This window comes from Mandrillus leucophaeus, unplaced genomic scaffold, assembly GCF_000951045.1.
Source record: "Mandrillus leucophaeus isolate KB7577 unplaced genomic scaffold, Mleu.le_1.0 Scaffold467, whole genome shotgun sequence".
NCBI classification, from domain to species: Eukaryota; Metazoa; Chordata; class Mammalia; order Primates; family Cercopithecidae; genus Mandrillus; species Mandrillus leucophaeus.
The window spans coordinates 348,742-364,534 of record NW_012104998.1 but is presented as its reverse complement, the minus strand read 5'-3'; the positions used below and the strand labels follow the sequence as shown (position 1 = coordinate 364,534).

The 15,793-nt window shown below is 41.5% G+C and overlaps 2 protein-coding genes across 6 annotated transcripts in view; both read left to right on the top strand.

Annotated features, from left to right (window-relative positions):
• Positions 1-9,900, top strand: part of KIAA0391 (KIAA0391 ortholog) — a 204,511-nt gene extending 194,611 nt beyond the window's left edge. For all 5 annotated transcript variants that reach the window (XM_011995047.1, XM_011995046.1, XM_011995045.1 and 2 more), the window contains 3 exons: positions 2,554-2,702; positions 6,234-6,429; positions 9,256-9,900. In XM_011995047.1, the coding sequence (XP_011850437.1) occupies positions 2,554-2,702; positions 6,234-6,429; positions 9,256-9,387 (477 nt within the window). In that variant the 3' untranslated portion in view covers positions 9,388-9,900. The remainder of the gene's footprint in view (positions 1-2,553; positions 2,703-6,233; positions 6,430-9,255) is intronic.
• A 4,179-nt stretch (positions 9,901-14,079) lies between these two features.
• The window catches only part of PSMA6 (proteasome (prosome, macropain) subunit, alpha type, 6), a 51,856-nt gene continuing 50,142 nt past the window's right edge, over positions 14,080-15,793 (top strand). The window contains exon 1 of the mRNA XM_011995040.1: positions 14,080-14,240. Within this exon, the coding sequence (XP_011850430.1) occupies positions 14,222-14,240 (19 nt within the window). The 5' untranslated portion in view covers positions 14,080-14,221. The remainder of the gene's footprint in view (positions 14,241-15,793) is intronic.

The window sequence follows — 15,793 nt, the reverse complement described above, 5'->3', positions numbered from 1 at the left end:
GGTGCAATCTCAGCTCACGGCAACCTCCACCTCACGGGTTCAAGCAATTCTCCTGCCTCAGCCTCCGCAGTAGCTGGGATTACAGACATGCATCACCATGCCCAGCTAATTTTTGTATTTGTAGTAGAGGTGGAGCCATGTTGGCCAGGCTGGTCTTAAACTCCTGACCTCAAGTGGTCCGCCCGCCTCGGCCTCCCAAAATGCTGGGATTACAGGTGAGAGCCACAGTGCCTGGCCTAATTTTTTTTTTTTTAAATAGAGACAAGGTCTTGCTGTGTTGACTAGGCTGGTCTAAAACTTCTTACCTCAAGCAGCCCTCCAGTCTCATCCTCCCACAGTGCTGAGATTACAGATGTGAGCTACCATACCCAGCCCATTCTATGTCTTAATTATAGAACTAATAATTAGGGATTAAAAAGCCAACTACTCCTTACTGAAATAAGAGTAGCAATGGAGTGGACAAAAATTCAGTATCGGTCCAAAGCAATAAACAGTAATATTTTTAAAATTCAGCTGGCCAGGCACAGTGGCTCACGCCTGTAATCCCAACACTTTGGGAGGCCGAGGCAGGTGGATCACGAGGTCAGGAGTTCCAGACCAGCCTGGCCAATATGGTGAAACCCCATCTCTACTAAAAATACAAAACTTAGCCAGGCATGATGGCGCATGCCTGTAGTCCCAGCTACTCTGGAAGCTGAGGCAGAAGAACCCGGGAGGCGGAGGTTGCAGTGAAGTGAGATTGCGCCACTGCACTCCAGCCTGGGCAACAGAGCGAGACTTCGTCTCAAAAATTAAAAAATAAATAAATAAAAAATAAAAAAATTCAGCCCTTGTTAATTCATTATTAGATCATCAGAGTCTACATGTATATTGGATATAACAGGTACTAATGTAATATTTGATAACTGATTAAATAAATGAATTAATTTTATTTATTATAAGGCTTTAAATAATGTCCTGAAAATCTACAGAGGAGGAACTTATGAGTAAAGAGAAGCTAGACTAAAATAAATACCTCTTCCAACCAAGACCCAAGAAAATTAAGGATTTCTGCAAGACCTTTCAACTTGTGGTTTTTGTGGGCCCAGCAATTCTTATAAATTAAAGATCTTTTATATTTCTGATATATGATTATATAATACAAGTTACAGTTTTTTCAGCTTTTGTTTTACTTAGTAATATCCATTTGTAGCTTAGTTTAATAGGTGGTACATAAAAGTAATTTATGTACTTTTCCTTATGAAAAATTGAGTATAGGCAAGCTCACCAAAGTACTAGATTTCTAAAAACCCAAGTCTAGACCTTTGAGGAGTTCATGTGCACACAATGAAGTGGAGGCCGATGGGAAGTGGAGAGAATGGGGATAAAGTAACTGACTGGAAAGTAGGCTACAGGGTAGAAATCGACAGATCTTTTGTAGAAAAGGGAATTTCAATGAAAGGAGGCAGTATTAGCAATCAAGTCATAACATAGAAAAGTCACTGTCTAGTCTAATCATTTACAAACTTAAAAAGAAGTAGAAGCCTTTATTCAAATCAAAACTTACGCAGAATACCAATGTGATAAATATATAAAGGTTGAGCTGTTTGGGTTGAAACAAGGTTTGAAATGTATAGGAAATGAAATCCTAGGAAACAAAATCCCATCCCTCTTGAGCCTCTCTATCTCTATCCTAGTGGGCCCTAAAGAGCACAGTTTAAAACAACTGAACTAGGCCGGGTGCAGTGGCTCACACTTGTAATCCCAGTGCTTTGGGAGGCCAACGCAGGAGAATTTATTGAGGCCAGAAGTTCAAGACCAGCCTGGGCAGCATAGTGAGATCCCATCTGTACCCAAAAAAAAAAAAAAAAATTAGGCTGATTAGGCTGGGCATGGTGGCTCACGGCTGTAATCCCATCTCTTTGGGAGGCTCAGGCGGGTGCATCACCTGAGGTCAGGAGTTCGAGACCAGCCTCACCAACATGGTGAAACCCTGTCTCTACTAAAAATACAAAATTAGCTGGCCGTGGTGGTACATGCCTGTAATCCCAGCTACTTGGGAGGCTGAGGCAGGAAAATCGCTTGAACCCGGGAGGCAGAGGCTGCAGTGAGCTGAGATCACGCCATTGTACTCCAGCCTGGGCAACAAAAGTGAAACTCCGTCTCAGAGAAAAAAAAAAAGCCGGACGTGATGGCTCACATCTGTGGTCCCAACTACTCAGGAGACTGAAGTGGGAAGATTGCTTGAGCCCAGGAATTCAAGGCTGCAATGAGCTGTGATTGCATCTGTGCACTTCAGTCTGGACAATAGAGTGAGACCCTGTCACACACATACACAAAAAAGAAAAATCTCTCTGCAATGTAGCCTGACCAATAGGTAGATGTTAGACATTAATGTGTAATAGGGAAGCATTTTCCTCAGGCTTTCAAAGATGGGAAATTATTATGGATTGTTTTCTTACCCCTTACCAGAAAACAGTGCTTTACCATTGAGGTGACCTGCTGGAAAAAATCACTCCACTAATTTGAGAGTCTTCGCTTGACCTTTTGGGGTTCTGGCTTTGTGTTTTTTAGCTCTTGAATGTCGTCTCTCAACTAGCCAAACAGAATCTGCGACTGCTGGTCCTAGGCCGAAAGCACATGTTAAGACAGAGTTTCCGGTGGAGAAAGGATGAGATGGCAGAGGTGCAAAAGCAAGCCAGCTGTTTTTTTGCTGATAACATGTAAGTGTTGGGGGTAATAGGTGAATTATACAGTGCTCCAGACATCTGCTTATTAGTTACCTACTTTAAAACCTATTTTTTAAATGCATGTGTATATGTATACTCACCCTCATTTAAAAAAAAAAAGATTTGAGACAACTTATAAAACTAGTTTCTTCTAAAAAAAAAAAACACTACAGTTTCTATGGCAGGATAAACTTAAACAGATGAGGAAATCAGGATAAAGGAGAAGTGGGGAGAAGATAAGTCAGGAGTGAGATTAGTACACCGAATACATGCCATAAGATCCTAAGTAGATCATTTAGCAAATACTTGACCAACAGGAGCACTTTCTATGTTCTTGGAGAAAGAGCAGTGCCCTCTTAGAATTTACAGTAAACAGATAAACAAATAAACAGGTAATGTCATTCCAGGCAGTGATTAGTACTATGGGGACAATAAAGCAAGGTAGATAGAGTTTAGGTAAGGGATAGTTCAGAGGGTTGTGAATGGGGTGGTCAAGAACAGCCTTTCTGAGGGGGCAAATTCGATGAGGAGTGAGTTATTTGAGAAATGGGGAGAGATGGTGGGAAGAACATCCCAAATAATATGAAATATTTAAAAAGCCCTGAGGCAGGCCGGGCTCACACCTGTAATCCCAACACTTTGGGAGGCCGAGGCAGGCGGGTCATGAGGTCAGGAGATCGAGACCATCCTGGCTAACATGGTGAAACCCTATCTCTACTAAAAATACAAAACATTAACTGGGCGTGGTGGCGGGTGCCTGTAGTCCCAGATGCTGAGGAGGCCGAGGCAGGAGAATGGCATGAACTCGGGAGGCGGAGCTTGCAGTGAGCCGAGATCGCGCCACTGCTCTCCAGCCTGGGTAACAGTGCGAGACTCCATCTCAAAAAAAAAAAAAAAAAGGAGCCCTGAGGCAGGCGTAAGCTTGGCATGTGTTTGAGGAAAGCAAGAAGGCCAGTTGGGCTATAATAGCAAGAGGGAAAGTAATAAGTTCTGAGATTAGAGAGAAGGCAGAGACCCCAATACAGAGGAACTTACGGATCCTGGTAGACAAGCAGGAGGCCTAGATTTTATGCTGAATGTAAGGAGAAAATTACTGTTGAGCTGCAGCTTCCCAGGAAGCCAAAGGAACATGGTAAACATGGTCAGTAACAAAACCTACAGTAAGCCAGCCACGGTGGCTCATGCCTATAATCACAGCACTTTGGGTAGCCAAGGCAGGCAGATGACTCAAGATCAGGAGTTCGAGACCAGCCTGGCCAACATAGCAAACCCCATCTCTACTAAAAATACAATTAGCCGGGTGTGGTGGCACACGCATGTAGTTCCAGCCACTTGGGAGGCTGAGACAGCAGAATCACTTGAACCTGGAAAGCGGAGGTTGCAGTGAGCTGAGATCGTGCCACTGCACTCCAGCTTGGGTTACAGAGTGAGACAGTCTCAAAAAAAAAAAAAAAAAAAACCACCAACCTACAGTAGCTATAAAGTAAGGAAAAAGATAGCTAATTAGGAGGACTACAGATCCGCAACAGCACACGTGAACTCAGTGCACTCTTGTGCATTGAAGTTTTCGTATTGTTTATGCTAACAAAACTTTATTTCCAACTTTGCTTAGATAATGAATGTATATGCCTCAGCCCCAAATCTAGGTTTCATAGTCTGAATGTGATAACTTCAAGATTTGTCAGTATTCTCCAAATCATTTATTTTATTTTATTTTATTTTATTTTATTGAGACGGAGTCCTGCTCTGTCACCCAGGCTGGAGTAGTACAGTGGCACAATCTTGACTCACTGCAACCTCTGCCTCCCGGGTTCAAGCAATTCTTCTGCCTCAGCCTCCCAAGTAGCTGGGATTACAGGCACCCGCCACCATGCCCAGCTAATTTTTTTATTTTTAGTAGCGATGGAGTTTCACCATGTTGGCCAGGCTGGTCTCGAACTCCTGACCTCGTGATCCGCCTGCCTCTCAGCCTCCCAAAGTGCTAGGATTACAGGCATGAGCCACCTCGCCTGGCCCCCAAATCATTTATTATTTAAAAAGTGCAATGGTTCTCAATGCATAAAGCAAGGGAGAAGCAAACCTCTCATCCAGTTCCCAAACCACATCCCTTCTTTTTTTAGCTGGAAGATGGTGCTTCCATTTCTCCAAGAGCAGAAGACCTAATGGCAGCATTGGGTAGACAGTAAGATTGCAGGCTTGGGAATTAGTTTACCCAGGTTGAGATCATGGCCCTGCCACTCCATGTTTGGGAAAAGTGTTTCCTTTCTCTCTGTCTTCCTTATCTCCTGTGTAACCTTTATGGGGTTGTTTTAAGGATTAAATAAGATAATACCTGTAAATAACTCATGTAAAACTCTTGGCACAGCACCAAGTACATGAAAACCATTTATTTATGTTAGTTGCTATCATGATCATTATTGTTTTCCTTATATGGAAGAATTAGATAAATTTGAAGCGTTATGACCAAGAAACCTGTCGGAAAGTGGTCTCACTGCTTGGTTTGGGGTCTGTATTTGTTGCATCAGCTGAAGTTCCAAACTCAGTTGTAACGATCAATTCACTTACCTTCTGTGGCTTTGGATTTGAATATTTAAATGTTTATCACTAAATCTGTTTTCCACTAATGTACTAAAGAAGCTTTTCAAACATACACTAGAGAGAATGGTGTAGTGAATAGTGAGTCCCCATGTAACTGTCACCCAGCTCCAACAATTACCATCATTTTGCTAATTTTGTTCTATAAACCGCACACTTTTTTTCTTTTTCTTTTTTTCCTCGAGAGTTATAAGGCAGATTTCGTCATTTTATCATTTCACTTGAAATACTTCAGGATAAAGAAAACTTTAAATCGTCCTATTTAGGGTCATTTGAATCAAGGCATAGGGCATATCACAAGTTGCAGTCTGAATCTCCTAAAGCAAGGCCGTTACTGCCATTTTTACAGCACATTTATTAAAATGATAAGTGCTAAGGTTGATGGTCTGTTGGAGGCTTTGAGTCACTGGCTCTTACCAAAGAAGATGTTTTGGGGTGCTGATCCAGGTGACTGTCTAGAAGCTGCTCCGAAATACCAGTTCAGCTTCAGGGGCAGCCAGTTATTTGGTGGCTTGCAAGAAAGTCTCATCCTGCCCTAGTAGTATATTGGGTGTTTCCTGAATTTGAGTGAAGAGAGAGGGAAAAGGTGTGCTCTGTGACAGATAAGGCAAATACGAAAAATGCCCAAAGAGAAGCAACTTTTAAGTGTGAGGAGAGCACTGTTAGAATTCATCGTTCTAGTGGAAGAGTCCAGTAAGCTGTGAGAATCCCAGGCATAGCATTCCATTCCCCTCAGCTTTCCATCTGTGTTCTAGATGGTATTGCTTACCAGCTAAGGACTTTCAGGTAGTTCTTAAGTATTACTAGGATCATGCTGGTCAAGAATTCAGAGGCACCTCCAAGGAAAGTAAGTAAAAAGTGTAGCGAAAAAACGCTGTCTTCTGCCTCTTCGGCTGTGCTTGATTGTGTCCTTTCTTATGCCTGGTTCAGCTCGAAGGATGATCCATTCCTTCTGTATGCCACACTGCACTCCGGGAATCACTGCAGGTTTATCACAAAAGACCTGATGCGGGACCACAAGGCCTGTCTGCCTGATGCCAAGACCCAACGCTTGTTTTTTAAGTGGCAGCAGGGACATCAGCTGGCAATTATAAATGGGTTTCCAGGATCAAAACTGACCTTTCAGGTAATGGTATCTGTTCTCTATGTAATATTAACAGAGTCAAGTATACAGTAAGAATGTGGCATAGAAAAAGAGTGTCACATCTAATTGAAGGTTCTGAATGCTTTATTTTTCTCAGTTTTAGGTTAGTATTTATTACTAGCCAGTTCCTAGAAAGAGTCTGCTAAAGGTTTCATAGGCCAACCTCAAATTAATTAAAACATTTAGGGGCCGGGCACGGTGGCTCACGCCTGTAATCCCAGCACTTTGGGAGGCCAAGGTAGGCAAATCACAAGGTCAGGAGATCGAGACCATCCTGGCTAACAAGGTGAAACTCCGTCTCTACCAAAAATACAAAAAAAAAAAAAAAAAAAATTAGCCAGGTGTGTTGGTGTGTGCCTGTAGTCCCAGCTACTCAAGAGGCTGAGGCAGGAGAATGGTGTGAACCCTGGAGGCAGAGCTTGCAGTAAGCCGAGATCACGCCACTGCACTCCAGCCTGGGCAACAGAGCAAGACGCTGTCTCAAAAACAAAAACCAAAAAACATTTAGGATATCACCAATTTTGACTTCAGTTAATTATGTCATAAATTATGACTTTTTTTTTTTTTTTTTTTTTGGAGATGTAGTCTCGCTCTGTCGCCCAGGCTGAAGTGCAGTGGCACAATCTCGGCTCACTACAGCCTCTGCCTCCTGGGTTCAAGCAATTCTCCTGCCTTAGCCTCCGGAGTAGCTGGGACTACAGGCACGTGCCACCACGCCCAGCTCATTTTTGTATTTTTAGTAGAGACGGGGTTTCACCATGTTGGTCAGGCTGGTCTTGAACTTCTGACCTCATAATCTGCCCACCTCGACCTCCCGAAGTGCTGAGATTACAGGTGTGAGCCGCCGTACCCTGCCATAAATTGTGACTTCTTATATACGTTTTTTATTTTTGTTTATTTGCAATAGCTCAAATTCCTTATTTCTTAGTTTGTTATACTTTTAAGTAATTTGTTTTCCCTGTTTAATTCATTTCTATGACACAGTCTCAATTGAATTCTCGTTTGATTCTAGTTAAGATATCTGTAATATAAGGACATATCTTGTGTGAAAGCAAAGGTGGAGAATCTAAAGTGAGTTATTACAGAAAAGTACACTGGCCCGTGGTATAATAAATAAGGTTCAATGATCAGAAAATATTGGCCAGGCGTGATGGCTCACGCCAGTAATCTCAGCACTTTGGGAGGCCAAGGTGGGTGGATCACTTGAGGTCAGGAGTTGAAGACAAGCCTTGCCAACATAGCGAAACCTCATCTCTACTAAAAATACAAAAATTAGCCAGGCGTGGTGGTGTGTGCCTGTAATCCCAGCTACACAGGAGGCTGAGGTACAAGAATCGCTTGAACCTGGGAGGTGAAGGTTTCAGTGAACTGAGATTGTGCTACTGCACTCCAGCCTGGGTGACAGAGCAAGACTCCGTCTCAAAAAAAAAAAAATGGAGTTTAGGGGAGTGGGGAGATGTTGGTCAAAGGAGAAAAAATTTCAGTTAGATAAGAGGAATAAGTTGCATGATGACTGTAGTTAATAATTAATAACAATGTATTGTATCCTTGAAAATTGCTAAGAGTAGATTTTAAGTGTTCTCACCACAAAAATTGTAAATATATAAGGTAATGCTCATGTTAATTAGCTCAATTTAGCTATTCTACAATGTATGCATATTTCAAAAACATGCTGTACATGGTAAATGTATATAATTGTTATTCGTCAATTTAAAAATAAGTAAGAATGGCTGGGTGTAGTGGCTCACTTGTGTAATCCCAGCACTTTGGGAGGCCCAAAGCAGGAAGATTGCCTGAGCCTAGGAGTTTAAGACTAGCCTGGGCAACATGGTAAGACCCTGTCTCTATAAAAGTAAATAAATAAGAATATCCAAAACAATAGATTTGTGGTAAATATGGTATCAAATGATACCATAGTGATTCAAGATATAGTTGAAGAACTATTAATTCTTAAGTATAATAAAGGTATACAGATATTGATCTTACATTTATAAAATAAGACCTTATTTCTTAGAGATACATACTGAAGTATTACAGAAGAAATTACATATCTGAGGTGGGGGGGGCACCGTATGGATGAAATAAGACTAGAGATGAATTGATAATGGCCGAACCTAGGTGATGAGTACATGGGAGTTCATGATACCATTTCTCTACTTTTGTGTGCAGTTGTTCCTTGGTATCCATGAGGAATTGGTCTCAGGACCTCTCACAGATACTAAAATCCTCAAATGCTTAAGTCCCTTATATAAAATGGCATAGTATTTGCATATAACCTACACACATCCTCCTGTATACTTTGAGTCATCTAGATTATTTATAATACGTAATACAATGTAAATGCTATATAAATAGTTGTTTCTGTATTGTTTAGGGAATAATGCCAAGAAGAAAAAAAGTCTGTACATGTTCAGTTTTTTTTTTTGTTTTTTTTTTTTCAAATATTTTCAGTCCGTGGTGGTTTGCCAGGGATACAAAGCCTGCAGTTATGGAAGGCTGACTGTATTTGAAATTTTTCACTCACACACACAAAACTGATAGAGCCAACAAAAGAACATCTGTCTTACATAAATGTAATACTTCTATAGAGAGTCTTTAGACGTAAAAATAAGACCCCTCAAAAAAAGAAACTCCTAATGCTAGGGCTCATCTTCACAGAGTTAGCTGCCCTTTGAAAATCCATTATTAAGTGAGATAATCCATTATTAATACTCTTCTGAAGCAAACTTGAGAAGTGTCAGAAAGAGAAATGGCCAGGTGGCCCTTTAGTGTTGTTCTCAATGTTTTGTTCTCTTTTTAATTCAACAGCATATTCTCAGCTATGACACAGTGGTGCAAACAACTGGAGACTCGTGGCACATACCATATGATGAAGACGTGGTAGAAAGATATTCCTATGAAGTACCAACCAAATGGCTTTGCCTCCACCAAAAGACATAGAGACTCTTACCTCTAGGCTAAGTTTGTGTTTGGGTACCCCCTGGGTTGGCATCAGAGGCTCTTGAATTGGTGTTTGTTTAGAGCATTGCCTCTATCCTGAGGATAAAATGATTCTATTAACAGTGTTGACGTTGATTTTTTAATGAAATGAGATAAAATATCTTTTCATAACCAGCTGCATTTTTTTTTCCCTAACATTTGTTTTTGGAGGCTTATCAAGAGTTGGAGAACTCAGTGTAGAGCAAAACCTACATTTCTCCTACTGGGCCAGCTATTCCACTTAGCTTGGGTGACAAGTAGTGCTTTTGTTATCCATTTTTTGCTACTTCTGACCTTGCCTGCCAGGCCTACCAATAGCAGAACCAATCCATCTGTCCCTGAGAAACTCATGTTGTTTCAAATCCCTTCTCCCTCTTCTGACATAGTCTCATTCTCTATATGTTATGCCCTATCCACATGGAATCATTTATCGTCCTGTGTAAGAAACTGGCCAAGATACTAAGGCTTACTATTAATAGCAATTTTTAATTACTTATCATCCAATTATTTGGATTGGAGAAGAGGGGGCATTCACTCCTCTTTTTCTTATTTTTTTTGGAAAAAGAGTCTCACCTAACTGTGTCACCAGGGCTGGAGTGCAGTGATGCGATCACAGCTCACTGCAGCCTCAAACTCCCAGGCTCAAGCAATCTTCCTACCTCAGCCCTCCTGAGTAATTGGGACTACAGGCATGTACCACCAGGCTTGGCTAATTTTTACATACTGTATTCAATAGTCAAGAACAGGCAAAAACTACTCTATTATGATAAAAATCAGAATAGTAATTGCCTGAGGAAAGGGATATGAAATAACTTTCTCGGGGTGATGGAAAGTTTCTTATATTGATTTGGGTAATAGTAACATAGCTATATGTATATATTAGTTAAAATTCTTCACAGTAAATATTTTAAATTGATACATTTACATTTATGACAATATACCTCAAAAAAAGTAAGTTAGGGTAAAAAAAGGTAATTATTTACATGAAATAAACAATGACCTCATTTACATCAAACCATATACATGTGTACATTTAGGGTATGTATTATGTACAGAGAAACAATTCAGGAAAATCCAAGGAGGGGACATTTTATCTTCTTACCCATTTACTGAATGCAACATTACTGCACACCAAGACAAAAGAGCTCTCCAGGAAAACATTGGATATATTGAGAGTGTTAAAAGATACTGAGAAAGCCCTAATAAATTCAGTCTGTTTATTTTCCAAGTTTCATAAACTACATACTTAGAAAACTGTGCTTTCAGTGAGCTAAACTTCTTTTTTAAGGAACTATCATAGTTTTAAGAAAAACATTTTAAGAAGACAAAAAGTATTTATTAAGCCCATCTAAAAACTAATGCAAATTTCAAAAAAAGGAGCACATAGAGATAGAGGAGGAGGCCAACGTGGTGCCTCACACCTGTTAATTCCAGCACTTTGGGAGGCCAAGACAGGAGGATCACTTTAGGCCCAGAGTTGGAGACCAGCCTGGGCAACATAGGAAGACCCTGTCTCTTTTAAAAAAAAAAAAAAAAAAAAGATGGGAGAAGCTACAAGAAGAAACCTAGAACTTTAGAGCAGGAGTAAACCTTAGAGCATGTAAAGTCTACTTTGGAGATGAGGAACAGACCCAGAAAGATGACCTGGCTTCCCTGAGTCCCACGGCTAGTTAGTACAGACATTTCAGCCATAACCCACCTCTTCTAATTCCCAAATACTCTTTCTCCTACTGGCACATAGAGATGGGGGAGGAGTCAGGGCATGGTGGCCCACACCTATAGTTCCAGCACTTTGGAGGCTAAATGAGAGAATTGCTTGAAGCCAGGAGTTGGAGACCAGCCTAGGCAACATAGGGAGAGCCGTGACGACAAAAAATTTAAAGATTAGCTGGGCATGGTAGCCCATGCCTATGGTCCCAGCTACTCAGGAGATTGAGGTGGGAGGATCACTTGAGCCCCAGAGGTCAAGGCTGCAGTGAGCTATGATCATGCTACTACACTCCAGCCTGGGTGACAGAGCGAGACCCTGTCTCAAAGGGAGGGAGGTAAGAATGAGAGGAAGGAACAGGAGAGTACATCTTTTAAGGGCCCAAGTATCCTGAATGGCTCACCAGTATAGAACATTGTGGTAGAGAAATTACATTTTAAAACAACTCTAATACCATTTAGAAACAAAACCCTAGGCCGGGCGCGGTGGTTCAAGCCTGTAATCCCAGCACTTTGGGAGGCCGAGACGGGCGGATCACGAGGTCAGGAGATCAAGACCATCCTGGCTAACCCGGTGAAACCCCGTCTCTAGTAAAAAATACAAAAAAATAGCCAGGCGTGGTGGCGGGCGTCTGTAGTCCCAGCTACTCGGGAGGCTGAGGCAGGAGAATGGCATAAACCCGGGAGGCGGAGTTTGCAGTGAGCCAAGATCCGGCCACTGCACTCCAGCCTGGGCGACAGAGCAAGACTCCGTTTCAAAAAAAAAAAAAAAAAAAGGAAACCCTAACTTCTGCTTGAGATAAACTGAGGTACATCGGTCCCTTGTCCAGGAGTGGGGAACCAGTGTAGGGTTGCTCAGAGTAAGTTATGCTGCCACAGTGACCTTGAGGAGTGCAGGGATTCCCTGAAGGAAGCCCTGGAACCAGACACTTAGGCTGCCCATTTGTGTTCTGATCATTTGAGTGAAAAAAAAAGCTACCTGTCAAGCAAGTTCCTGGACACCACGAGAAGAAATTACTTTAAAAGCTGTACTCTTAAATTGTTAGTATCTTTAAAATCAGTTGTGAACAATGAAGGATTTGAAAGAGCATTGACTTTGCCACTTAAAAGTATTTCTAAAATACTTTGTGCTTCCCCCTGGCATTCTGAATTTATACTCTTTTCCTCCTGCTGTTCTCAGACCCAGTGAAAAGAAAATCTCAAGGGAGAAGGCTGAGTTTATTCTCTCAGGGCTCTGTTGGGACTACCTCATCTGAGGTGGCTTGTTCTTCATATGCAATTAATTTTCTCCTCAAGTCTGTACTTAAATATAATTACTGCTTCCTTGGTCCTCTAGCAGATTTCTCACCGTTTTGTTTTTGTTTTGAGACAGAGTCTTGATCTTTTATCTAGGCTGGAGTGCAACGGTATGATCTCGGTTCACTGCAACTTCTGCCTCCTGGGTTCAAGCAATTCTCATGCCTCTGCCTCTCGGGCAGCTGGAATTACAGGCACGCGCCATGACGCCCGGCTGATTTTTCCTTTTTTAGTAGAGACAGGGTTTCACCATGTTGCCCTGGTTGCTCTCAAACTCTTGGCCTCAGGTGATCCACCCACCTCAGCCTCCCAAAGTACTGGTATTACAGGCGTGAGCCACCCGGCACAGCCTGAAATGAGGCATCTCTATAGTCCAGCAGCCCTACAGGAGGCAGGAGGGGAGCAAGAATAAGAAAGGAAATTTGTAGAAGGCACTTAGGAGTGAGCAGAAAGGATATAGGACCAGCTTTTACCTGCACAGTCCTGGCCAGTGACAAGCAGTCTGCTTAAGTCTATGCTAAATAAACAAAGGAAGTTCCATTTAGAGCTCTGCATAGAGGAAGCCATAGAAAATAACAGGATGAAAATACCAGAGACAGGAACACAGATGAATAAATGTAATAAAATTTGAGAAATAATCTTTAATTTTCTTTCATCATCTCCATTTATACTTTTTCATGATTTCCTGACATTCTGTCTCCCCAAGTTTAGTTTTTTGTTTTTGGTTTTTTTGTTTTGTTTTGTTTTGTTTTGTTTCATTTTTTGCCATTATTTGATCTGACGAGTGCTTCTAGAGGCTCTACTACATACACAACTTGCTTTTAAGTGGTAATTGAAATAAACAGGAAGACAATTATCTAGTCACTGATGGCAGCTAAAAATAGTTTGTTTTGCTACCAGAGTGCCCTCAGAAGTATACTCCTATCTAATGGATTGAGTTATTATGATAATCGTGATAATTTGTTATAAATAGCAGTAACATGGGAAGGTTTTTTTTGGTAACTTCTGACAAGAAATTTGATGTAGAGAGTTAATATCGAGCACATTAAAATGACTACCCCACTCATCTCTTCAGTGCTAAAAGCCAGCCCAAGAAGCAAATACTTAAGAAATCATTAGTAGGGGCTTTAATTTTGAATATGTTAAACATTAATTCATTTTAATGAGACCAGGTCAGGTTGCCTCATCACTCTCAGATAGACTAGAACATTATATAGATAACAATTTCAGTTCACATCTAAATAGTTAAAGTCTACTATTAAAAGAGATTTCCTGGCCAGGCGCGGTGACTCATGTCTGTAATCCCAGCACTTTGGAAGGCCGAGGCGGGCGGATCACCTGAGGTCAAGACATTGAGACCATCCTGGCCAATACGATGAAACCCCGCCTCTACTAAAAATACAAAAATTAGCTGAGCGTGGTGGTGTGCACCTGTAGTTCCAGCTACTCAGGAGGCTGAGGCAGGAGAATTGCTTGAACCCGGGAGGCGGAGGTTGTAGTGAGCTGAGATTGCACCACTGTACTCCAGCCTGATGACAGAGCAAGACTCCATCTCAAAAATAAATAAATAAATAAATAAATAAATAAATAAATAAATAAATAAATAAATAAAAGAGGTTTCTTGTGCTTTCTATGACTGCATCAGAACAGAGAATGTCAGTATCCAATAGGATACCAATGGAATTCCCTGACAATTCCATCCATGTGGCCCTGCTGGAGCAGGGTAGTGTCCTAAGCTGGGAGAATGGGATGGAGCCTCCACCTTGTGAAGTAGCTTCCTTTGGAGGTGGCTATGGCAGGTCTTCGGAGAGGTAAGTCCCTCACCCAGACTTGTTGCTTAGGTGTACTTATATTACTGATTCTTTGAAAATAAATCATTCTTATATTTTATTCCTCTTTTCAATGACCTTGCTCTAGAATCCAAACCTGCTTTTTTTTCTGTCCTGTGTTCCATGACTGGACAGTCTATTGCTATTGTTATACGTATATATTTTTCTATACATATATACTCATTTTTTATTTTTCTATACATGTATACTTATTCTCTATGAACTCTTTCGTAACATGTTTTTTTTCACCTGACAGAAAATGAAAAATTTTCCCCGTTATTATAGTCACTTCATCCTCATGTATTCTTTTTGTGTGTTTGTGTGAGATGGAGTTTTGCTCTTGTTGCCCAGGCTGGAGTGCAATGGCGTGATCTCGGCTCACTGCAACCTCTGCCTCCCTGGTTCAAGCAATTCTTCTGCCTCAGCCTCCCGAGTAGCTGGGATTACAGGCATGCGCTACTATGCTCAGCTAATTTTGTATTTTTAGTAGAGACAGAGTTTCTCCATGTTGGTCAGGCTAGTCTCGAACTCCAGACCTCAGGTGATCCACCCACCTCAGCCTCCCAAAGTGCTGGGATTACAGGTGTGAGCCACCGCACTCGGCCTCATGTATTCTAATAATTAATAATGTAAATTCATAAAAAGGGGCAGCCACCTTAAACTAGAGCATTGCTGGACACCATCAACTACTACTTGCATAGCTGTATACTCACAAATTTCTACTCAAGGCTTGCTTTATTCAGAAGGGAATCTGTATTCACAGAAGCTGAACCCTGATAATAGCTATTGGCTCAAATTAAGGGTCACGTCCTTTGGCACTTAGTGCTATTCTGGTAGGAGTGGTCAAATCCTTGATGTAATGGGTCTTTTCTAATTCAGGCCCTCTGATCTCCAACTCCTAAAAAAGTAAACTCTGGTCAGACCGTGTTTTTGAAGAGAACATCTAAGGAACAATTGCTGCTTTACACAGATAAAGAACTTTTTATTTTTTAAAGCAAATCATGTAACTCTTCGTTCATCAACACACCAAGGGAAGTTTATGTGAGGAAATCAGTATTGATTAGTTTGTACGTTATACATGTTATGAGAATGTACTTTTCGGCCTGGCATGGCGGCTCACTCCTGTAATCCCAGCCTTTTGGGAGGCCGAGGCAGGTGGATCACCTGAGGTCAGGAGTTCGAGGCCAGGCTGGCCAACATGGCAAAACCCCGTCTCTGCTAAAAATACAGAAAAAAAAAAAATGTGCTTTTCTTCCACTCCCACTACCAGTATCACCAGAGATTCCAACTCCATCCACATTTTGGTCTCATTGTTTCTTTTCTTTTTTTTTTTTCTTGAGTTGGAGTCTCACTCTGTCACCTAGGCTGGAGTGCAGTGGTGTGATCTCAGCTCACTGCAACCTCTATCTCCCGGAGTCAAGCGATTCTTATGCCTCAGCCTCCCGAGTAGCTGAGATTACAGGCACGCACCACCATGCCCAGCTAATTTTTGTATTTTTAGTAGAGAGAGGATTTCATCATGTTGGCCAAGCTGG